The 24,088-nt window shown below is 38.8% G+C and overlaps 3 protein-coding genes across 5 annotated transcripts; 2 read left to right on the top strand and 1 right to left on the bottom strand.

Annotated features, from left to right (window-relative positions):
* The first annotated feature begins 545 nt into the window (after positions 1 to 545).
* si:ch211-107m4.1 (heterogeneous nuclear ribonucleoprotein U-like protein 2) lies at positions 546 to 9,881 on the top strand. Its single transcript, XM_042493467.1, has 11 exons — positions 546 to 1,232; positions 1,923 to 1,999; positions 2,099 to 2,335; positions 2,434 to 2,546; positions 3,817 to 4,074; positions 4,837 to 4,959; positions 5,100 to 5,201; positions 6,573 to 6,741; positions 7,675 to 7,902; positions 7,986 to 8,026; positions 9,553 to 9,881. Exons 1-11 carry the CDS (start codon positions 622 to 624, stop codon positions 9,625 to 9,627), a joined length of 2,034 nt encoding a protein of 677 aa, XP_042349401.1. The 5' UTR covers positions 546 to 621; the 3' UTR covers positions 9,628 to 9,881.
* A 52-nt stretch (positions 9,882 to 9,933) lies between these two features.
* On the bottom strand, positions 9,934 to 15,690 carry nudt22 (nudix (nucleoside diphosphate linked moiety X)-type motif 22). 3 transcript variants are annotated; one of them, XM_042493532.1, is made up of 7 exons: positions 15,657 to 15,690; positions 14,132 to 14,294; positions 12,009 to 12,627; positions 11,816 to 11,935; positions 11,136 to 11,233; positions 10,443 to 10,536; positions 9,934 to 10,298 (listed from the first exon to the last, which is right to left on the bottom strand). In XM_042493532.1, exons 2-7 carry the CDS (start codon positions 14,218 to 14,220, stop codon positions 10,149 to 10,151), a joined length of 1,170 nt encoding a protein of 389 aa, XP_042349466.1. In that variant the 5' UTR covers positions 14,221 to 14,294; positions 15,657 to 15,690; the 3' UTR covers positions 9,934 to 10,148. The 3 variants fall into 3 exon arrangements, with proteins under 3 accessions (XP_042349466.1, XP_042349465.1, XP_042349463.1); XM_042493531.1 differs by having other exon boundaries at positions 14,132 to 14,297; positions 15,657 to 15,688; XM_042493529.1 differs by lacking the exon at positions 15,657 to 15,690 and having other exon boundaries at positions 14,132 to 14,601.
* Positions 15,691 to 16,771: 1,081 nt separating this feature from the next.
* Positions 16,772 to 23,714, top strand: dnajc4 (DnaJ (Hsp40) homolog, subfamily C, member 4). The gene is made up of 8 exons (XM_042493185.1): positions 16,772 to 16,828; positions 17,376 to 17,441; positions 18,529 to 18,653; positions 18,792 to 18,882; positions 19,314 to 19,495; positions 20,658 to 20,825; positions 21,278 to 21,364; positions 21,474 to 23,714. Exons 3-8 carry the CDS (start codon positions 18,562 to 18,564, stop codon positions 21,568 to 21,570), a joined length of 717 nt encoding a protein of 238 aa, XP_042349119.1. The 5' UTR covers positions 16,772 to 16,828; positions 17,376 to 17,441; positions 18,529 to 18,561; the 3' UTR covers positions 21,571 to 23,714.
* The last annotated feature ends 374 nt before the right edge of the window (positions 23,715 to 24,088 follow it).

Here is a 24,088-nt window from a genome sequence, read left to right as displayed (position 1 = left end):
ATGCAGAAAAACAGGCTTAATGAAACAATTTGATTGGATTTCCACCTTTGTAGAGCAACAGTTTTATGTGTAAGTAATTAAAAACCTGTCCTACATATAAGCCTGTTAAGTTCAGTGGTTCAACCCTTTGACAACTGAGCGAACTGACTTGATTTCTGTCAAAAACATGGGAAGAAGGTGACGGGCACAAAAATGTGTAAAAAGAAATTAAATAATTTAAATTAGAAAAGAAAAGAAAGAAGTGAAGAACAAAAACAAACAGGAAAAAATACTTTAATTTTTTCATGTGTATAGTTTTCTGGACATTTTCACTCTTTTTTAAAATAATATGTAATGATTTTTAATTCTTTTTTTAAACGTTTTAGAAAATAGATATTATGATTCATATTTTAACACCAGCTGTAGTACCATTTCTATCTGTTTGGTGGCAGCAGAGAGCCCTGTTAGTGTCAGATCTGCAGAAAATTAGAGTGAGGGAGAAGAAAAGAGCCAATCAGAAACCAGGGCACCATATTGAACCGATGTTTTGATCCAAAGTGCTCCTCTTCTCCTCTTCTCCCACAGTTTACTTTGTTTTCATTACAACTTTATAACAAGCTGAATTTAAACTCACACGCTAACATGAAGCTGACGGACCTGAAGAAGCTGAAAGTGGCGGAGCTGCGCTGCAGACTGAAGGAGCTCGGGCTGGACAGTAAAGGGCTGAAAGCTGAGCTGCTGGGCAGGCTGTGGTCCGCGATAGAGGCGGGACAGACGGGGACAGACGGGGACAGCGAGGAGGTGAAACTACAAGATAACAGCTCACCGACACCTTCAGCACCGGAGGAGACCGAGGAGGTCCGTGCTCCGTCCTCATCACCCCCGACTGGTGCTGACCGAGAGGACATAGACTCCTCCGCACAGACCGACACCTCTCTGACAAGACTACAGCATGTCTCTGAGTCTGTGTCAAGACCTCAGCATGTCTCTGAGTCTGTGTCAAGACCTCAGCATGTCTCTGAGTCTGTGTCAACACCTCAGCGTGTCTCTGGGACTGTTTCAGAGACTGTCCCGGTGCAGCAGGCGGAGCAGGGAGAGGTCGAGATGCAGCAGGGAGGCGCAGAGGACAGGAGAGCTGTGTCTTCAGAGGACAGGAGAGCTGTGTCCTCAGAGGACAGGAGAGCTGTGTCCTCAGAGGACATGGGTAGAGGGAGAGCTTTCTACGAGTTCAAAGAGGAGATACGATACAAGAGGTGAGGCCTGATAGAGACGTTTTTGCGAAGAAACTTAAAGTTCAGTCAAAACTAGGGGTCGAGTGATATCAGTGTTTCAGGACCGACACAAATACCGATTATTTGTAGTTAATGAGGCCGATAACCGATATTTGGAACCGATAAGCATTTACAATAAAATAACTGGAATTTGGAATATAACAAACTCCTAAACAAAACTTTGTTTATATGCTTTTAGAAAATGTTTTATCAAAACTGATACTTTTAACATCATATACAGCAAGTTATAAAAAAATTTAAAGTCAAGTGAAATTAAAATAAATAAATAAATAAATAAAAATAGCACCCCAAGGTTTTACAAAGTAAAAGTTCCTCCCGTGCTGACACTTACATAATTAATTTTATGGGCAATCATTGAAATAAAATGCTGATACAGATAATTGTCGAAATACCAAATATCGGCATTGGAAAATTGAGATTTCCACTGTCTTTTTTAAAAAAGGTAAAGGCTAATATACCTGACTCTAAACAATTAATTTGGGTAGAATCAACAAAGTCCCGCAACATTGCTATAGAGGCGCAAATCAATTCCCAGAACTTTTTTCAAGATCATAAGTAGTCTAAAGAAAAACACGACTGAGGTTACAAGAGAAATGTTTTCATAAAAACATTGTTATAAAGCAGCATGCGTCTCTATCTTTCATCAACCAGAGCAAAATCGCCACAACCTGCAGTGGACAGAGAGGAGACGGAGGAGGAAGACGAGGAAAAAGTCAGACTCAATCCAGGTGAGTATTTGGACAACACACACCACCTCATTTTGTCACACGTAATAAGAGCGGTGCAGATTCGTGTTGAGTCCCTGACCGTCCGTGTTGTCGGCGCAGATGACCGTCACCTCCACTTTGAGGTGGGATCGGATGGTGCGTGTGGCCAGCCGCGGTTCTGGGCTCGGTTCCCCTCGCTGTGGTCAGGCTGCAGGCTCACCCACGGGGTGCTGCAGGGCAGGGTGGGCTTCGAGGTGAGGCTGGAGAGGAAGCTGTTAACCACACAGCCGGAGGGACGAGAAGACGATTACGGCCTGAGAGTCGGCTGGTCGATGGCCAACACCTCTCTGCTGCTGGGTGAGGATGAGCTTCATTTCAGGTGACCTGGTGAGAACAGAGACACCTTCTCTGGACGAAATATTTACTCTTCTCTTCTTCTCTCTCTGTCACACCAGGTGAAGATAAGTTGTCTTTTGCTTATGATGGACGCGGTAAAAAAGTCTCAGGTGGGAAGGAGGAAGAGTTTGGAGAAGCCTTTTCAGAGGGAGATATCATCGGCTGTTATGCTGTGAGTGATACTTTTTCACTTCAGTTCCTCTTCTAGTCAAACTCTTTAAAACTTTACTGTCTTGATGTCGTCTTGTGACACCATCATCTAGCTTTGGTAGAATTTGAGGAAATACATTTTCCTGCCTCCGTGCCTGCGATAGCCGAGAGGCATCACGTTTTCGAGTTGTCTGTCCGTCCATCTGTCTGTCCATCCTTCTGGCACATTCTTGTGAGCGCCTCGAGGTGATTTCATCTAATTTGACTCAAAAAATCAGTTGGTTAGATTTCGGTGGTCAAGGTGACAGTAACCTTACATTCGTCTCATTCTTGTGAACGCGATATCTCGAGAACACCTTGAGGGAGTTTCTTCTAATCTGAATCTAATCTAAACTCAATGATGAACTGATTAGAATTTTAAAGGTCAAGGTCACTGTGACCTTGCATCTGTCTCATTATCACAAACGCAATATCTAAAGATAGCCTTGAGGGAGTGTCCTCAAATTTAGCAAAACTTGGATTTAAAAATGGACTGATTAGAATCTGGTGGTCGAAGGTCAAAGGTCAAGGTCACAGTGACCTCATAAAACATGTTTTTGGCCATAACTCAAGATCCACTTTGAAATGTGCTGGTTGTGTCGACCTTCTGTGTGTGAAGCGTCCATGTTTTCACAGACATAGATTAGGGCTGAGCGACATGGCTTTAAAATGATATCACAATATTTTTAGGCTGTATTGCGATACACGCTATATATCCCCGTATTTTAAAATCGCCTCTAAAATACTGTAAACTACTAAAATACAAAATGCAAAATACAAAATGCATGTATAATATAAATACATGTTTAAATGAACCTCAGTTACAAATGAAGTAACTACTGTCATAAAATAAAGTTAAATAAACTACTGTTATAACTAAGTTGAATAAAATACTGTTATAATCTTAAATAAAGTACGTAATAAAGTTAAATAAAGCACTGTTACAGTAAAGTTAAATAAAGTGTTTTCATCATTGAATAAATGGAAGCGGAACTCATGGTGCTTTTATTTTGAAGGGTCCGGTCTTGAGTAGCATTCTCGTGTTATCAGATGACGTCAACAAAACAAACGATATAACATAAAATGAAACGATAGACATTTTTTTATTATCAGACAATAAATGTCATATCACACAGCCCAAACACAGATGTAAACTTATTCGAACTTGACTGGTGTGCGGAGGCATACAGCTGTGTTGGGGTGTATCTAGTTTCTAATTCCAACTGCGTGTCATGTTTACACGTACACGTCAGTCTTTCTCCACAGACGGTGCTGCTCAGCTCTCTTTCTGTAAGAACGGTCGTTTCATGGGCGAGGCCTTTTCCCTGGACTCCTCTGGTCGGGCTTTGTTCCCTCACGTCCTCTGTAAGAGCTGCTCAGTCAGACTCCTCCTGGACCCCACAGCTCCTCCCTGGTACCGCGGCCCTGCAGGGTTCACACAGCTGGCAGCTCTGACTGCTGTGCAGAGGGTTCGCACCACATTGGCTCCAACCTTCAGAGCACAGTGCGAGGTGAGTTTCCCTTCAGTGTTTATGAAGGTGTATAACGGAGAGGATGAAAGCGGGTTTCACGCGATCACAGGGTGGTTTTTTGTGTTCCTTGGTGGTAAAGTTTGTTGTTGGTGGTAGGGCTGCAACTAACAGTTATTTTCATTGTCAAATAAACTGTCGATGGGGCGTCCAATAGCTCACCTGCTAGAGCGGGCACCCCACGTACAAAGGCTGTGGCGTTGTTGTTGCAGCAGCCGCAGGTTTGATTCCAGCCCGTCATCCTTTGTTGCATGTCATTCCCTCTTTCTCCTGCTTTTCATGGTAAATCTTTCCTGTCAAATACAGGTGAAACCTCTCAAAATAATCATAAGAAAAACCCATCAACTTTCAGTAATATAATTAATCTACAAGTTGTTTGGTCAAAAAAAATGTCAGAAAATTGTGACAAATTTCGATCAATGTTCACCAGAGCCGGAGATAATATCCTCACGTGTCTTTTTTTGTCAGCAACCCAAATATATTCAGTTTGCTGTTACAGAGGACGACAGAAACGAGAAAATATTCACATTTGAGAAGCTGGAATTAGAATTATTTTTTTTAATTTTATTTCTCAAATTGATTAATGGGCAACTAATTAATTAACCATTTCAGCCCTAGTTGATGGACCAGTGGTGGAAAGCATGGTCTATCCTCAAACTATGTCAATGGTGTAGCTATTTTTTTATTTTCAGACAAGATATAAAAGTAATAGTCGCCTTTTAATCTCCCCCTCCTTCCCTCCAGGTGTTGCTGATGGTCGGTCTTCCCGGTTCTGGGAAGAGTTACTGGGCGAGGACTCACATGAAGCAGCACGCTGAGAAACAGTACAGGCTGCTGAGCACAGAGGAGCTGCTCGCATGTATGATTGTCAGTCAAACCCCCAGTCTCCACTCTCATGTTTATATTCACACTCAAAGATGATGTTCATTTTCTGACAGACTGATCCACAAACGTTCGCCCTCTGTGTGTGTGTGTGTGTGTGTGTGTGTGTGTGTGTGTGTGTACAGAGTGGTGCTCAGAGGGACAGCAGGCTGCAGCAGGCCTCTCAGTGTCTGACTGAATTGATTAAGATCGCTGCTCAGACTCCTGGCAACTACATCCTCGACCAGGTAACTCTTCAAACACATGGATTTAACCCTGAAAACCCTTTTAAGTGACCTGTATATATTGAAATATTTTAAAAGGCTTTTTTTCCCCCCACTTTGACCGCCCTGCAAACCCCAATATTTCAGGGTTCGCAAATCCTTAAAGTGCATTAAATTCATTGATCTAAAAATAAGGCCTTAACTGGTATTAAAATGTCTTAAATCAGTCTTTCAAATGTCTTAAAAATGTTCAGACATTGGAGGTAGGGTTTTTATGAATCTTTTTTGCATTACATTGCAAAAGCTTAAAATAAGGGCTAACTTAAATAAATAAATGAATGACTTCATTTTGAGCCAAAACATTAAAACAACAAACAAAACAAAAGTACAGTGTCCGAAAGAGGAGTAGGTAAAAGTAAAACGTATATATTCCTACCCCTTTCTCGCTTTTTTTCTTTTAACACACGTCATGTCAACAAATTCCCAAATTTATTTACACCTAGTGTACACACAACCTACCTTTCTAATTTACCTACCACAAAATTAAATATATAAATAACAATCCAGGGTTTGTTTACATTCCAAATATCCCCCAATGTCACAAAATAAATATAAATACCCATAACACAACCTTTCCTCATCCATATACCTGCCAAAAATATCGTTAAAAAAAAAGTTTATTTTCATACTTATTTATTTTCAAACCATCACTCACCCTCATACGCTTAAATACACATACAGACTCCTTTTAGTTGTCCAAACATACTGTTTTTAAAATCATACTCTCCTCTTAAATTATAACCAACCTTAAAAAGTAATAATAATTTGCTGAATGCTTCTTGCATTAATATCACCAAAGAGTCATGCTTTATGTCACAATAAATATTTGAAAAATAAAATATTATATTATTATATTATTATTAATTAAATATTTTTTCCCATCAATATCTTCTACTTTAAAATTGGTTTTAAATTGAAGTGGTATTAAAAGAGTCTTAAATCTCACTCACTTTAAGTTGTAGGAACTCTGTTTTCATTCTTCAAAAATTAAGAGCACAACTGCTAAAATTTCCCACAATCATTAAAGGTATAGCTCCAGGGTTGAAAATGAATGCACTGTTGTGGACTATAGCAGCAATAAAATGTATTTTAGCCACCTAAAAAAAATCAGTTTATATGTGCGCTGTAAAAACAGTAATTTTTCCTCACAGAACACAGGGAGTTTCAACAAAATAAGGGAAAGGCTGAGCATCTTAAATTGTTTTTTTCCCTTTTTTCAGTGCCAATTGTATATTTTTAGTGCTCAATAGAAAAGTTTTTAAAAAATGCGGACGTTGTATTACACCTTCCCAGCTCTGCTTTACCATATTTTCTTTGTCTTTTCTCTGTTTCCAGAGCAACATCCTTTTCTCTGCACGGCGTTTCAAGCTGCGGCTGTTCACAGGCTTCAGGCGCAGGGTGGTTGTGGTCTTTCCGTCAGCGGACGAGTGGAAAAGACGGCTGTCCCAGCACCAGACGAGCGAGGTGGAGCAGATCCCTGAGACCGCTCTGCTCAAACTCCAAGGTCTGACTTCTGCACATTTTATAAGATCTAAGTGATTTATAAGAAGATACCTCTGCGCCAACGTAGGCTGACGGGCGTGGGTTTAACTGGGGAGTCATTAGGGAGGGAGTCATTTAACCCACTCCCCCTCAAAGAGAAACAAAAAGAAAGAAACAAAAGCAACTCTTAAATGTTCATACTTTTGTCATGTATTTTAGTAGTTTAACCCTTTGAATCCTGAGTTAATTGGTTTAATGGCAATGAGCAACTTAACAAGACATGGCCCAAAAATAAGCAGAGTTAGTGAAACAGAAGTTAAAAGAAAATTACCTGAAAATTGGCACAAAAAAACTGAAAGTAAACTTAAAAAAGTTTTTGTTTTTATATATTATTTTTTCTGTAACATTTAAATATAAAATTATTGTTGTAATAAATGTAGCTTTCTGGACATTTTTCTGGATTTTCTGCATAATTTTCTAATAATTCTCAGCTTTTCAAATTTTTTTTTTTTTTTTTTTTTAAACTTTTTTTTAGGTAATTTTCTTGTAATCTTTTAATATTTTTTGCAATTTGTGGGACATTTCTTGCTAGGTTTATGACACAAATCTCAACTAATTTGTTCAGGTTTCAAAGGGTCAAAAAGTCTGTAAAAGGTGTCTGAATGCAGCGCAAGAAACCTGATGTCCAAGTTTCAAAGGGTTAACATACTGTAGGTGTACTAGCTTGGTAATTTTGTTGTTGTTTTATTATCATTCTATTTGAATTGCTGAAAAACAACAGACATGCGGGCGGCCATTTAGAGGTTGTGAACCAGGTTTGAAGTGTATGGAGCTACAGTACAAACTGGAGCCTGTGGGACAGCAGAGTCATATAAAGGGTTAAATGACAGCTGAACATCACACGCATGTCATTCCCATCATGCTTATAAACTTAGACTTTCCTTCTTGTCTTCAGTGAGCTGCAGTCTTCCAGATGAGCAGAGCGACCTGCTGGAGGAGCTGCAGTATGTCGAGCTGCCTCAGGAGCAGGCGCAGACGCTCCTGCAGGAGTTGAAAGACGAGGCTCGCAGACTGCTGCCCCCCGTCACCAAACAAGAGAGGAAGAAACCCCGACTTTACAAGAAGAGACCTCACCCTCACGGCCCTCCACCCTCCCACAGGATCCAGTGGAACGGACCGAACGGTCAGCATGAAAACTGATGAGCAGCTTTTTAAGGAGACTTGATATTTTCAGATGTTAATTGGTTTCTTTTTGTTATTTTCTAGGTTGGAGCGACATGCAGCCATGGAGGCAGCAGCCAAGATATGTAAGTTTTTTGCAGTACATAACAAACCTTATTTTAGCACAATTTGGGACTGTAGCTTTGTCGTTATCTTAGCGGCACTTGAAGGTTTCAAGCCCATTTTAGGACCAAATATTTGCGACGGACGAAACTCAGTTTGTGGTGTCCTGTGTCTTCCAGAAAATTCCAAAGTACCACAAGAGGCCGAATCTCAGGTTTAACTTATACTTGAGGTAGAAGTGGTTTAAAGGTTTCTGAGGGGAGATTTGAGTATATAAAACCTGGAAAAGTCATGGAACTTCACAATGGCACTTTCAAGGCCTGGAAAAGTTTTGAATATTCATTGTTTTGGCGGCTGGTATGCACGTGAAGGCGTCTGCATAAACCGTATCTGGCCACTGTGTTGGGTCATTAATCAGCTTGGACGGGGGAGGCCTCATGATGTGACGTGACTGCTGTCGACCTTCATTTATTAGGTATCGAGTATTTTCAGCTTCAGGCGAGGTCGCAAAACAATGATTAGACATGTCTTTAAAAGAAGTGTTTAACAAGAAATAAACGCACCCAAATTATTCAAAATTGTAATAAAAATGCACGTCAAATTGCAGTGACATCTATCCATGGGATCTTTGATTGTGTATTCCAAAAAAGGAGGCGCACCATTGTCCTTTTGTGAACCGACCGTTTGTGCTGTTCTGGTCTTTTAGCATCAGCTGTTTGGCAGCGGGAGTGTTTAATGAGCGACTAAAATTTGAAAGCTCTAGCAGTTTTGCTTTTCCCAGATGTCCGCGAAGTGTGTGTTAAACCTTTTTCAAAACCTGGATTGCCATCACTTTCCTTGTGCTGCGTTCAGACACCTTCACAGGTATTTGAACCTTTAAAATCTGAGCAAACTGTTTTTTTGTTTGTTTTTTTAAACATGAGCAAAAAGGCAGTAAGCAATTTAACAAGAGCTGTTTTATAAATTGCAAGAAATTTGTAGATGTCGATTTTTCTTCTATAAAGCGAGAGTAAATGTCCAAAAAGACTATATTTATAATTAGATGATGATGATGATAATAATAATAATAATAATAATAATAATAATAATAATAATAATAATAATAATAATAATAATAATATTTTTAAGCACTTTTTCAGGTAATTTCCTTGTTTTAATTTTTTTTTCTTTTTTAATTATTTTAGGTGATTTTCTTGTACCTTTTTCACTAATTTTTGGCGTATTTCTTGTGAAGTTGCTTATTGCCCTTTTCCCATGTTTTTGAAAGAAATCGAGTCAGTTTGCTCAGTTTTCAAAGGGTTAACATTGTATGGCTGTATCGCGATATTGTTATAGTTGATATTATTTGAAGTTGTGGAAATGGAGTAAAATATTATGAAACAGTCATGGAAAAGTTTTGAAAATTCATTGGAAAAATGTGTGGGAACCCTGCGTAAAGATGGATTGTAGGAACATTTCCCAGTAAACTTATTAACCCCTTCTTTGTTACATAGATTAGATTTCACAGTAAAACAAACCTCATTGTCCTTTTATGTCATTTACATTTCAGTGGAGTGTGCCTTATCAGGACCAGGGCTACTACTACAGAGACGCTGGTTACAGCGAGTATCAAGGTTACTGTTGAAGACACACAGAGAGAAGAAACCGACGCCGCTGCACTGTCTGCGTTTACAAAGATAATCATTCTACTGGTGTCCTTCAAAAAGAGCACTAACTACATCAGCTAGTGATATTTGACTATGCACAGAATTACAGACCACAGTATGCGTTGCACTAACTGCTTTGACAAAGCAAAGAAATTCAGTTAAATTTTATTTATAAAGCCCATAACCACAGTTTGCCTCAGAGGGCTTTACAGCAGACCCTCTGTCCTTAGACCCTCACAAAGTATAAGGAAAACTCACCCCAAAAAAAAACTGTTACAGGGGGAGTAGTTTTTACATTTTTTTTAACCACGTCACTTTTTAGGATTTTTATTCAAAAAATATTTTTAAATTTTAATCATGTTGTTATTGTACAGTGTACAAATGATGAAAACTTTTTGTGCAGTAAGAAAAAGAAATACAGTATTTTGCACAGTTTTAGCACCAGTATTGGTCAGAGAGTGCTTACAGTCAAAGAGTAATAAATCCTTTAAAAGCTCTTTCATCTGGACCCATTTTCCGATGCGATCAGCTGAGCGTCGCGTGTTCGCTCTCCGTCAGGCTTCACTGTCTGATAAAGCAGCACGGCTCCTTTAGCTGATGGACATAGCTCCGACCACAGAGGGCTGCTCCCGTCCAGCTGCAGCAACTCCTGCAGAATTCAGGGACGACAAAATGCAGATCTGTGTATCTACATCTTGTTATGGTACTTTTCTTCTAATGCAGCTGCCAAAAAAAAGCTCATTCTTGAGTTTTTATTCAGACAATTTTACATCTGCAGCAGCAGATTACTCACAGGTCTGCTGAGGAAGACAATATCTGTAGACTCATGGGCCTCTGCTCCTCCTTTCCAGTACAATTTTCTGACTTCATCAGAAGTCAGCGAGCAGCTGAGGATGCACAGAAAACACAGACGCTGCATTAGGTCTGCTCATTATTTTCTCTATTGTTTTGTGAATAAAATGTCAGAAAATTGTAAAAAAAAAAAAAAAAAAATGCCTTGTGCAATTTCCCAGTGACGTCTTCAGGTGGTATATTTTATCTCACCAACAGTCCAGAAAAACAATGGTATTCAGTTTATCATGTGACAATGTTTCCCAAAACTCTTGTGGCGTACCCCTTGTCCTGCATATTTTAGATCTCTCCCTGCTACAACACAGCTGATTCAAATAAGCAACTAATTTTAAAACTCCCGAAGCTGTTTGATAAGAAAGCTGATCATTTAAATGAGCTTTCATGGAGCAGGGAGAAGAAACATGCAGGACAAAGGTTTCTCCAAGAGAGGTTTAGAAAATCCTCAAGTACAAAAGCATCAAATTCTCGCGTTAAAAAGATGAAACTAACAAAAAATACTCGAAGAACTACTGGATGTCATAATACTTGAAGGTTAATTTGCACCCTTTTGATTAATCAAATAATCATCGCCGTTCAGCTCTACAAAAAGGCCATTTGAGGGAATAAATTGAATAAAAACTGAAGGAATGAGTACCTGACGTAAAACTCAGCACTCGGTCTGCCGGCGCTGGTGTGATTCAGAGCGACACCCATCAGGACCGGCTCTCCGAGGGAGCTCAGAGGAATATTCACCTGCAGGTGAACGGAGGACAGTCAGTGTATTCAGTCCTCTTGAAAAGGTTATTTCTTTGAGACAGAAGTTAAACTAAACAAAAACAGTCACGAAAATCAAAACTCCAGTTTACTGTCTTCTGGGTAACATAAGTAAAAACTCAATCAGTGTCCTGGCTGCCTTCCTGCTGGCTTATTGTGGGTCTTGTAGTCTTTTACTGGATGCCTTGATGGTTTGTAGTCCTTGCTGCAACCACCGGGAGGGAATGTATATTTTTTATTATATTTTTTTGAAAATAAAGTAGTCCTAAGTGCCCAAATACTAATATGAAATTGCTTTATCTCAGAAACTACTTGGAGCACAATTAAGTGATCTTAAATGTCAAAGTTGTTTTGTTAGATATTTGCCCAAAGTGTGTCCATGACAGATTTCAAGACTTTAGACAAATCAGATCAATGTTGGATTTTTCCTCATCATACCAAGTACAGTCTTAAGGTACATGTGGAGTAAAAAGGTGGTAAGTAGTCATCAGATCAGTGAAGTAACTGTAACTGACCATCAACTCGACACGAAACAAGTTTACAGTGAACTTTTTTTCCCACCTCGTCTCTGATCTCGGCGCACACCGATGAGAACAGCTCTGAGACGACGAGCCCCTGCTGCATCATGTCCACACTGATCTGCTCCTCACACACCGCCCGGCCCAGACGCTCACACACCACCTGAGGAGGTGCAGCGACAGTATCAATAACACATCGAGCATTTCGGTGACTTCATCTACTTTATTTACTTCACCTTTGGCTCTGGGTGTCCACCGGGGATGTCCAGGAGTCCCCCTGCCTCTGCCACCCTCTGGCTCCTCCTGATCAACACCACCTGACCGTCGTTTGTGCACAGGACGCCGCCCACACCCAGAGGCTGAGACAGCAGCGCCAGGGGGTCACCAAGGTCAGCCTCTCCGCGCTGACGAAGCTCTGCCGCTCGACACGACCAGTTTGTCCCGAGGTAATCTTTGTAGCATGTGAGGCCCAGTCTCAGAGTGAGGAGCGGCTCTTTATCTTCTGTGTTTTTGGAAGGAAGTTCAGCTGTGATGCTCTGAGATTTCATGCAAGTGGAGGAAGTTTGACTGACGCTATCTGCGTTTTCTGTCTGAGTCGCAGGTCTGTTTCTGCACAGATTCTCCTCCATCCTTTGTTTCCTGTGTTGTAATTCCTCCTCCTGCTCCTCTGCAGGGTCTGAGGAGGAGACGCGGGCTGGATGAGTGCAGGGTAGGTGTCGAGGTGATGAGGAGGCCAAGCAGAAAGAGTGCAGTCTGAATTTGGACCCGTTGAAAAGCCACGGCTCCTTGGACACCCGCTCCGTCCACAGCTCCTGTATGTGACGCTCCAGAGCTGGATCTGTCTGCCTGTTGAATCTAAGAGGAGGAAACCAAACTCTTCAGGTGACTGCAGTTACATTTTTCCCAAGGATGAGGTCGGTGTTATTCTATATTTTTATTATTGTCCTTTTTTTTTAAAAAAAAATCACACCTTTCCTACCATGTTTGTGGCCCACTGGGGCTGCACATGATTTTTAAATCTCCTCCATGATTATTGATAAATCCCATCAAAACACATCTATGTTCATCATAATTACACATTTATAACTTTGAAAAAAAACACAAACATGAAAAAAAAAAATCCTTAAAGTGATGTAAACCTACCCCTTTATCTCATTTCATATGCACCTAGCTATGAATGTGCAAACACACTTTTGCTCATCAAAACTCTGCACACCACACTTCAATTCAAACAACTTTATTAATCCCACTAGGGGCAATAAGTTAAGAGCAGCATGTTAAAACTACAAAACAAATTCCCACAGAAAAACACACAGCAGCATTCACAAAATACAAACAGCTAAGTGCACTATGAGCCAAGGAACCAAGTCCAAAAAAAGTGTCTTTGGCCAGATATTACCCTGATATCCATATTGCAGGGCTGACTTCAATATTTAGACAATGAAAGAATTTTAAATAATTTTAATATAATGACTAAATGGGTAAAGGCAAATAATAGAACGGTCTGGTATGTTCAGAAAATCACAGCGCTTTAGTGTATTCAGCCTTTAACAGAGTTCCTACAGCTGAAAACAAGTTAGTTTTAAGACGTTTTAAGAGTTGTTTAATGCCACTCAAAATTCAATATAAGACCTATTTCACAATAACCAAACTGAAGAAAAATTAACGTGAACCGACATCAGTTACTCAGAGTAAGGGACAATTTGCTCAAATGTTTAATTCAATGCAAATCATTATTTTTTTTATTTGTTCAAGATGAAAAAATCAGGTGAATGGAAAACGTGGAAAACGATGTAATTATGTTATCATAAATGTGTCACTTCCTTGAAAAAAGCTTGGTCATTTTCATTTAATTGGATGTTGTAAATCTATAAGTGGTTCGTTCTTGAAATCCTTAACGTTAAATTTAAATTTATTTTTTAAAAAAGAACTTATTAAAACTTAAAACTTAAAAAAAGATATTACCAATTATTTTGAGATTTTTCGATGCAGCATCAGACAAAAATGGATCATAATAACCTTCTTCCCATGTCTGAGCATCTTAAGGGCCTTTGAATGTCTGATTTAAAGACATTTTAATACCAGTTAAGGCCTTATTTATAGATTTATTAATTGGATGCCTTTTAAGACTTTTTAAGGCAGGAACCCCATTCAAAACCAGAAAAAGACAACACTAAACATTAAGATATCCACAATCTATGACATTATTAAGTCTCGTTCTACAATATTGCCATGATATTGATATATTGCCCAGCCCTACTTGTGAACAAGGTAAAAAACGTTTTTGTTTTTGCATTGTTAAGCAGAAAGGTCTTATGTGGTTTTAACACACATCTGGAGGGCTTATTTATGTTCGTACCTTTCAGAGAGCTCCACTTGAACCTGAGCCTCCAGCAGTCCCCTCCAGGCTGCACAGTGCAGCAGCAGAGACACGTCAGAGTCCATCATCTCTGTCCGTGGATTATCATCCAACTCCTCACGTTTCTCCTCACTCACGCTGCTGCGGCTCTGTGACAATATTTCTACTGGGGGGAACAAAATGGTCAGAAGAAAAAAATAAGCTGTAAACATGTTAAGAGATGAATCTGAGAAAAAAACATGACCTTTGTAGAGGTCAGGACCTGCATGACCTATACCATAAAACTTCTAAACTAAAAGCCTAATCCTGATTAGCTGCCCAGTCCCTTTTACAAGCCGGGTGTGGCAACACATTTTGACAAATAAAAGCTTGTGTCAATTAGAGGCCCGGTCACCGTGCAGTTCATTTTAAAGAAGTTCTTCAGACATAAAAAACTGGAGATAAAACTGAAGATAATGTTAGTCAGCTGCTTAGATTGCACGTACAAATACTGGTATATATATGTTTAAACGTTTTGTCAATATGATCATACAACACAGTGTTAACTTGGTAAGATTCTCACAATTCAGTCTTTTTACTGAATTTTACTGAAACCATGAGTACAAAATACGGCAGTATTATCGCCATAGTAAACAAGAAAGATGCAAAAAAGATTAGTGAAAGACCTTTTTTTAAAGCTAGGAAAAATATCCACTGAACTAAATTCGTTATTATTAGAATTATATTTACAATTAATTTACAGAATTATTATAAATTTTTAAGATTTTTTTCAGGTCGTTTCTCGCTTCTTCTTCTTCTTCTTCCTCTTCTTTTTTTTTTTTTTTTTTTTTTTAAAAAACCTTTTCGTTGTGCTTTTCGTTGTTTTTTTATACTTTTGATTTTTTGTTTCGGTTTTTTGGCAAATTTTCAGGTAATTGTTTGTACAGATTTTTTGCTAAGTTCTGGGTCATTTTCTTTTGCTGCTCATTAGTTCTTCCCATGTTTTTGAAAAAATAAATAAATAAAGCCAATTTGCCCTGGTCTCCAAGGGTTAAATTATTAACGAGTGTTTTTCTATCTTTTTGTAAGTAATCAGAGCCCTTTAAGAGATTTGTTTATTCTAGTGCACTAAAGGTAAATAAAAGCCCGTCGCATATACACGGGCTATTCATCGAAGTTTTACGGTAATGCGAATTAGGACTGTAAAAGGAGCCATAATGCGACAAAATGATTATTTTCTCGTTTGTACAGTAGTGTAAAGTTTCCAGTGGAATTACAGAGATGTAACTGTGTTAATGTTACGTGTAATATGTTGTAAACTGTTATGAATGATTATTGACAACTCCAGAGATGAACTAACGTAACTCTCAGTTCGTCCTGCAGCTGATCGCAGACAGAAGGACGGCAGATGATCAATAACACATCATCATATAAAACCACAGCGCCGCCACTAGTTTGTGACGCGTAATGTTACTTCAGTAGCATGAAAATAAATAATTTGTTAAATTTAAGCACAAACTTTTACGTTGTACTGGGTCGATCTTACCTTCCTAGGAAGCAGAGCAAAGTGTAGCTTCTTCCTCTTTCTTTTAACATACAGCAAAATGTGTTCATTATCACCATCCAGTGACCAAGAATACAAACTACACGTGTGTGTCCCATCATCAAATATTTTACTGACAGATGTGCAAGTGATGAATAAATTTTTTTTTTAATATATATATATATTTATAATAAAAAAGGTGGTCTTGATATATTGCACACAAGATATATTGATAATTTAAGTACATCTCCAACATAGGTGAATTGAGCAACAGCCGGGGCAGTCCTGGCAAAACAAACACGTGCAGGGGGCGGGTTTGTGTTATGTCAAGTTTTTTGCAGCTGGTGTTTTGAAATCAATAACTTCCGGTCATGCTAAAAATAAAAGTTCTGGGTAATGTGTTTGAAGTTTTACAGTTTATCTGCACTATAAAGAAATAACATTTTTAAAAGCACTGCATGAAAGAAGTCTTATATTGAGAAATGATAAGCAGTTATTTCTAATCCACATATATTCTACCATGGTACAATTTTGAGAGTAATGTCAAGACAAAAAAACTTCATCATTTTCAGCTGAAATGTTTTGAAAAATTTCCATGAGTACTGCATATATTTTTATTAAAAGTTAAAGAATAACTCTTGTTTTCATATGTTTTTTTCCCCCTATTTCAAATGGCATAATTTTAAACGGAACGTTTTTTTTAAAAAAAAAAATCCCATGAGTACTGCATGCATTTGTAATTAACTTTTAAACAATAATTTTTTTCATTTTTTTAAAATTTTTTTTTCATTTCTTGCCATTAGGCTACAGTGTTACTTTAAGGTAACATACCAGAAAGTGAATTCCCCTAAAATATTCATTGAAAATATTGATTTTTAAAAATTATCATTAGTTTATTTACTTATTTCTAAAAATCTTTTTACAATTTTCTTTGTAACTATTTTCCATTTATTTATCATTATTTTGATTGATTGATTGAGATGCCTGTTTTGGTGAGTATTTTTAACAAAGCCTGACGTGTCCCTACACCTCACATATCCTGAAATGTTGATCGCGCTTTATTTTGAAGGGCGAGTCTCTGGTGTTCCGGTTGTATTGCCGTTAGCATGACGCGGCTAAATTTATGCAACAGGGCCATTGTACTGCTACTGTTATGAAACTGAGCCCTGCTGGTGGTATGTCACTTTTCTCTGTTGAAGTCCTTGCTTTCAGTTTGTTCCAGTTTCGTAGGTTCGTGTAAAGTTTGTTCTTCATCTCTCACAGAACAGCGCTATCTAAATTAGATCACTGTTAGCATGCTAACAGCAGCACTTAATGGCTGCAATGCACTTGAAGCTAACCACCGGCTAGCGTTAGCTCTGCTGCTCAGGTAGCAGAACAAAGTGTCCTCACTGGAAACTAAACGGCACTGTTTGCTCTTCATTTAACATGTAATGTCACATTATGATTAATGTGCAAACGACAGCAGTCTAGCCGGTGATGCAGCTAACGAAAGTAACTAAATTTGGCATTTAAAGTATGTGTAAAACTAACTTTGGTTGTAACGTTATCGGGTCAACACGCCCCCCAAGAACAAACCTGCATGGAGTCAAAACGACAAGTTGTGTTAATGTTTTAGTAGGTGATAAGAAAGCTGTTGGTGTTGTTGTATTAACAAAGATATTTAGGTTGTTGTTTTAGCTAAGATATTTAGCTAATTTCGTCTCATTTTGTTGTCCTTAGATCACGTGTAAACAGATGAGGGAGAAGTTGCTGACAGCGTTATTTTCAATGGAACCACAGTAAAAGGTAAAGACAGGAAAACTGTTCAATAAAGTAAACAAATTTCCACCCAACAGTGTATTATTCAATGTCATCAGTATGATAACATTAAGCTAAATTATTGTGTTGACGTGGGATACAGAAATTATACAGAATTAGGATTTTACAGTGAAATATGCAATAGATTATGGCCATATATAGTGCTTTTTATCAAGTGTTTCACAAATTGTATTTATGGCAGTCCTTTAGTATGAGGTCAGATAGCCTGTAAAATTAGGAAAATATATATTTTATTGATTACTAATCCAGTTGCCCATGGTGCAGAGATTTGTCTGCAACCATTTCCATGATATGATTTTGTTTCTAGCAGCCCAATTTGTTTTAACGGCTATTCATGGTTTGCTGTGATTCATCTATAGGTGACAAAGAGCAATCAAAGTATGTACCAAAAAAGTTGAATATCTTGTGGGCAATTTCGTTTATTTTTTTCTTTATTCATTCACACTTTTATTTATTTTGACAACATTCAAATAAACTGACTTTTAGATTTTAAACACAAATCTAAAATATATAGATATTAAATGATCCACAGTCAGACAAAATAAGAAATAAAATAAAATTAAATTAAATAAAACCAAATTAGACAAACTAAACTAGAAAATAATCACAAAGACTAAAATAAAAAATAAAAATCGAAACTTAACAGGCAGCCACACAGAACACTACGATCCCTCTTCAACATACATATACATACATATGCATACATAGACATATGCATACACTGTACGGTACTGTGGGCAATTTCTTACCAATAAGGTGAAATTAAACAACAAGACTTGAAAATGGGAATGATCAGCCATTTAGCTCCCTTAAGAGCCTCTATGTTTAAATGTGAATTTTGGAGGAATAAAACTCCAGATGATATTCTTCCAACAGAGGTACATTTATATGATTTGTATACATAAAGTGCAACATGAATATATTCAACATTCTGCAGGTCCTGGTTCTGAGATCCTCACTTAGTAGTTAATATTTTGGTTTTAAATATCTCTCTACTTCTCCTAAAATGCTCTTTGTGTCATTGTTAATGCTGTGATATGTTTTGTTTGCACAGGTTCTCTGTGTGGAGCCTCAGATACTTTCAATCATGCAGTTGGAGGCTCAGCTTCGTCTATGTCAGAGTTGTCTTTGGTGCTGCAAGAGCGGGCTGCGTCTGCTCTCCCAGAGCTATGCACACAGGTAGACTTGTGTATATATAATGGTGTGTTGAATTTAATAATAACTATTGAAAACAACTTCATGGGTGTGTTTAGATAGTTTACTTATTACAGGTCTTTATGCCTTTTTTATGGGAGTTTCTTGGCTTTCTCCCCGCAGAAAAGCTGTGAACTACTACGATCTCCTGGGAGTTAAATCTGATGCGTCTTTGGAGGAAATTAAAAATGCATTTTTCAACAAATCTAAGAAGGTAGGGTCTTAATTTCTTTTAACAAGATGTGCATTTTAAGAAAATGTATTGCCACAGGAGGGCAGCCTTTCACAGCCTAGTTTCTCACTGTGGGCTTCCTCACTGTTTGTTTTGATGTTGTGGCTTCCAGTGTAAATAAGGATGTGCATGTGTATTTACCTTGTGGCTTTGGCATAATTGAGGGGTGAATCAACTCGCCCTTTACAGAAAAAATCCACGGTCATAAGTGCAAACCATACATTTTGATGTGTTTGCTTGACAGAGAAAGTCAGAACATTTTTGTGTGTTAATTCGTGTTTATATTCACATACATGTCCACACATCAGTATACATGTTCAGACCGGCTCATGCTTGCACCAGAATGTCTCTTGGTTTATTTGCTGGTTTAGTCAGTAGACCTCACTGCTGTAATTGTCCCACGCATCATGCAGCTGCACCCAGACAGCGACCCATCCAACCCGGCGCTGCACGGCCAGTTTGTGGAGCTAAATGAGGCCTACCGAGTGCTGAGCAAAGAGCTGAGCAGGAAGGAGTACGACTTCAAAATCAGGCATCCATACAGCGAGGGCCAGGCCTTCAGATCTACCTCCAGCCACACCAGCTACAGAGCCAGGTGACGATACGCGCCATCTGTCGAGTTTGTACTTGTCAAAGTGTGTTACATAACCTGACCTTCCTCCTCACTCTTTGACACAGTTAATGTGGGGAAAAAAGACGATTGGCTGATGATCCTCTGTGACAAAAAGACATAGTTTTAACGTTAAAACTATGGACTTTAGATATAAAATTCTCATTGGACATGCTTTTCTTGTGAAAACTGAACAACTGAAACCTCAAGAGCTGCAGTAATGCTGCATGCTGAAAATAATAGAGTCAAACTTTGTTCTTTCTGAGAGAAGGCAATTATTGACCATATTTTTTTTATTAATATTATGAAATAATCCTTGATGGAGGTACTGCAGAGTTGAGGTTTCACATTTTGATCAGCCTTGTGCACAAGTCTAGAAACTGTGCTCTTGACATTGTTTGTGTTAGAGCCAGCCCTCAACAAACTGTGTTTGTGGTTTGTTGTTCATTTTTTTTGGATTTAACATCTGAAGTGGGTTTTTTTGTGTGGGAGTGAAGTGGGAGAAAAGACCAGGGCTGTACCTAAAACAAACAAACAAACACTTCATCTAAAAAAATAAATGTAATTCATTGTACTGTGAGATTGCTGCCAGACCACCATGTCAGATACTGTGCCGCAGATTTGGTGATAGCCTTGCCTGGCTTGTTTTTAGCTTTGCAGCTAACAGAGTTACAGGTATAGTAGATAATATCACTATTGTTTTGCATTATTACACCAAACACCGTCAACTGGGTGGAAACCACAGCTACCTAACCTGCTTACTGGTGGTTGAGCTGTGACAGCTAACCCAGTCTTTGGGCCTGTGCTTGTCCTATTCCCGGTGGTCTACTGTCCTCTCGCAGGAAAGCCTCACCCTGTCTGCAAGTGTATAGAAATGCCTGTTTAAAGCTGCGCAGCATTTGAATATTGATTTAGAATTCATGTCGATGTTATTAATGAGGCTTCAAAGCTTTGAACTATTCTATACAGCCCTAGAAAAGATATAAAATCAGTGAAAGTTTACTGTCTTGTCCATCACAATTAAATGGAAATTTACCATTTAATAGTCCATCAGACTTATCCTATTAATGCTTTGGTTGAGACTGTTTTAACATTCAAAGCGTCTATTCCACCATTCATGATTCTTCTTCAACTTCTTTACCATCAGTACGAACGCTCAGGATAACTTTCGTTACTGGGAGCAGTTTCGTCGGTCCCAAGCACAGGAGGTGACGGCAGAGGAGTGGCAGAGGAGGCGGAGGAGGAACTTCCGCCTGGTGGGCTACTGCGTCATCACCATGTTGCTCAGCATTGGAGCCCACATAGTATTCTTCAGGTACAAAACCGGCACATGATGAAGACAGTTTCAAATGTGGAACGTTAAAAAGTTAGAAATTATGTTATAAAGTTCAAATTGGAAGTGTTTATCGAGCTTCCCTCTGCAGACCATCCGTCTCGTTTCCCGACTTCCCTCACTGAGTTTCCTTTGCTGCACATTCACATCCACATGAATGGGATTGTTTGTGGACGTGTCTCTGCGCCATGTGTGTTGGCACGACCTCACGACACGATGTGGCCTCGTGTTTGTTTTCACACACTGACTCTGTGTCACTTCTGTTTGTGGAGAATCACTTCTTTGTGATGTGCGAATAGTTGTTATTACAGCTGTACAAACTCATAAAGACAACTGAGCATACAGAGTGCCTGCTGAGCGACACGTTTTTTAGTTTCAACAAAGTTATTCTGTGAACTCGTGTCTAAATTCAAGCTTTTCTCCGACTCTTTTAGGAAACTGGAAGAAGTTCACAATAACTTCATGGACAAGAAAGATCGAGTCATCACAGAAATTTACAATGAATCCAAAGAGAGGGCCAGGTGGGGGCACAAACTCGTCACATTTGGGTTGTAGCAGTAAATTTGTTTTGGTGTTGTGATGCTTGAATTAGGAGCTGGGTGTGAAGTTGTCTTCTGTGCTGTTTTTCAGGGTTAATGGTTTTAAGAAACAGACAGAAATCCTGCGGCAGAAACACGCTGAGTTTGTAGAGAGATTCAAAACCCGCAACGATGGAGAGGACAAGTAACAGAGTCTCCAGCTGTGGCCGTGATGACGGAGTTTGAACTGCCAGCAGGTGGAAGGCAGACGGCGGACTGATTGTGGTACTTGTTTTAGGATTTTAAAGTTTTTTTATTACACGAACCAGGTTGATGCACCCGTGTTTGTCCTCAGGTGTGATGCTGAGGACTTGAAGACATTCACAATGGGGGTGTGATGTTGGAGGGTTTTTTTCTGGTAATATAAGTGTTTCCTCATGATGAAGCTGAGCTGCACATCAGAGTGGACCGGTCAGTTGAACTATTTATACTTAGTGTTGAATATTTGAAGTGGTGTGATGGTCAAAAGGATCCAGCTACAGTACAAACCACAGAGAACACTGTTTAAACTGCCTCTAATTAGGGCTGGGTATACAGCAGTAACCTTAAAGTGATACAAATATCCATAGAGTACTTCATTTGACACCTTTTTTTCTACTTGATACCCATTATGTGAATGGAAGCGTTAGTCAGCAAAATGCCAACAGATGCCACAGGAGCTTTTAAAATCTGCCCAAATCTGAGACATGAAATAGTGTCTTAATTTAAGTAAAAACTGACTAATTGTAAAGCTGTGTACCGGAACCAATAAGAGGTTATAACGACAACGGCAGGCGCTATGGACAAAATCGATGCTGCTATTAAGGCTTTTCTAAATCCACGTCTTCTCAATATTGCCAAACATGTCTTACTTTGCTTAGCTCTTAAAAGCCCGGCCAGACAGGTGTGTTGACATGACTGTGCATAGACTTTAAATGACGTTAGATTAATGTGGATATGTTGCTCTCTTTTGATTGGTTAGGGAAAACCAAAATCTCCTTTCCCACAGAAATCGGTTAGAGCGGACACCACTGAAGACGGAAATTGAGTGTAACGAGTTAACAATTTTGTCTGATATTTTGGAACGTTATGGTGGCATGTCTGCACACTGGACCGCCAACTTCAACCACAAACTGCGTGGATTTAAGCTGCTGCAGTAGTGACCCAATCACACGTTGCATTAAATCAAACAATGCTTGTCGTGATCAAATACATACAAATAGTCATTTTTTTAGATCTGGGTTCAAAAAGGATCAAATGCAGGTCTCAGGTGACTTTAGAAGTTTTAATACTGCTTGGTACTGGGTTGTTTCGGTCGATAAGTACCGATTAAGGGTGTAAAGTTTCATCATGATACATTGTCTTTGGACAACGATACAATATTTGCTGATATCTCAAAGTCTGGCATTGATTTAATTCAATTTAGGAGCCTGTTATCAATGCGAGACGATATAAGTAAATGTTCTCTTGGTCTTTCTCTTGGCTGCTTATAATTATCTGCCTGGCGCTATGCTGAGAGCACTCTTAGGAAGGAGGTTTTACATCAATGTTTTCACTCTGCATCAATAATATTGGATCGTTGATCACTGAATCAATATATTGATCCAAATCAATGTATTGTTTCACCCTAAGTACTGATACCCAGCCCTGCCTCTAATGAACTCAAGGGTTATTTATTGTCCTCCGCCTCATTGCTGTTAGTGTTACACAGCATGCAGGACTCACTGAGAACAGAAACTGTAATGCCAATAAGTTTTTGCTGAAAGAGACTTGTATTGATTAAAATCAAATCTCAGGCTGCACATAAGAGGACGCTTCAAAACGTTGTCTTGGTTTTGATGAAACTGTTCGGGCGGGTTTAATGGATGATGGCGAAGTACAAGACGTGCGAAGTCAGACGTTTCGATACAATCATGGTTTTCCAAACAAAGAGGTCGACACATAAGACTGACTGCCAGTTTAGTAATCACAGGTATGGATTATGGGGCATCACTCCTCATTGTTCCCTCTGTTGACCCTCTGTGCTACTGTAGAAATGCAACACCATACATAAAAAAGGTGCTCCATGTGTTAGAAAGAAGATTAATACTATGGCTTAAAGAGCGTGACACTGAGTAACTTATTTAAACTGTGAGACTATGAAAATGTTCACTTTGAATGGAAAGAAGTTCACTGGTTATTTTAACATTTACCACTTTGCCTCTCAGTTTTTAACATTAGAGATTGTTGTCGTTTTTCTCTCGATGAATGCCTTACCCATCTATTCCCCTAAAGGATGTCAGAGGGAACTGATTAAAAGATCAACTTTTTCTCATCAATGATTACCTTCCCGTTTTGTTTTGTGTCCCATTAGCATATGCTTTGGTTCTGGTTTTGTAATACAGAACAGAAAATAAACACATTCATCTTTTTTTGGGCATATTAAAAGTCACGTAACCATTTTAGCGATATCATTTGCAGCGAAATTAAATTCTACTGATCAGCAGAGTTAGCAAGTGACTACTATGTCTTTTAATGAGCAGCCACACAGAAGAGTCAGCACTGTTAGATAATTAGATAATTATTGATCTGTCCTGGCTCAGAATTCACAAGTTTATTTTCATTATCTCTGTGAAAGTGAATTTGAACTGTTTTTTAAACCTCTTAGCTCATATTTGGAAATGAATATGTGATTGACCTTTTAACACC

Source organism: Plectropomus leopardus, chromosome 9, assembly GCF_008729295.1.
Source record: "Plectropomus leopardus isolate mb chromosome 9, YSFRI_Pleo_2.0, whole genome shotgun sequence".
In the NCBI taxonomy this organism is placed as follows: Eukaryota; Metazoa; Chordata; class Actinopteri; order Perciformes; family Serranidae; genus Plectropomus; species Plectropomus leopardus.
Note: the sequence above shows the minus strand (reverse complement) of the source record. Positions and strands in the feature narration are given on the sequence as shown.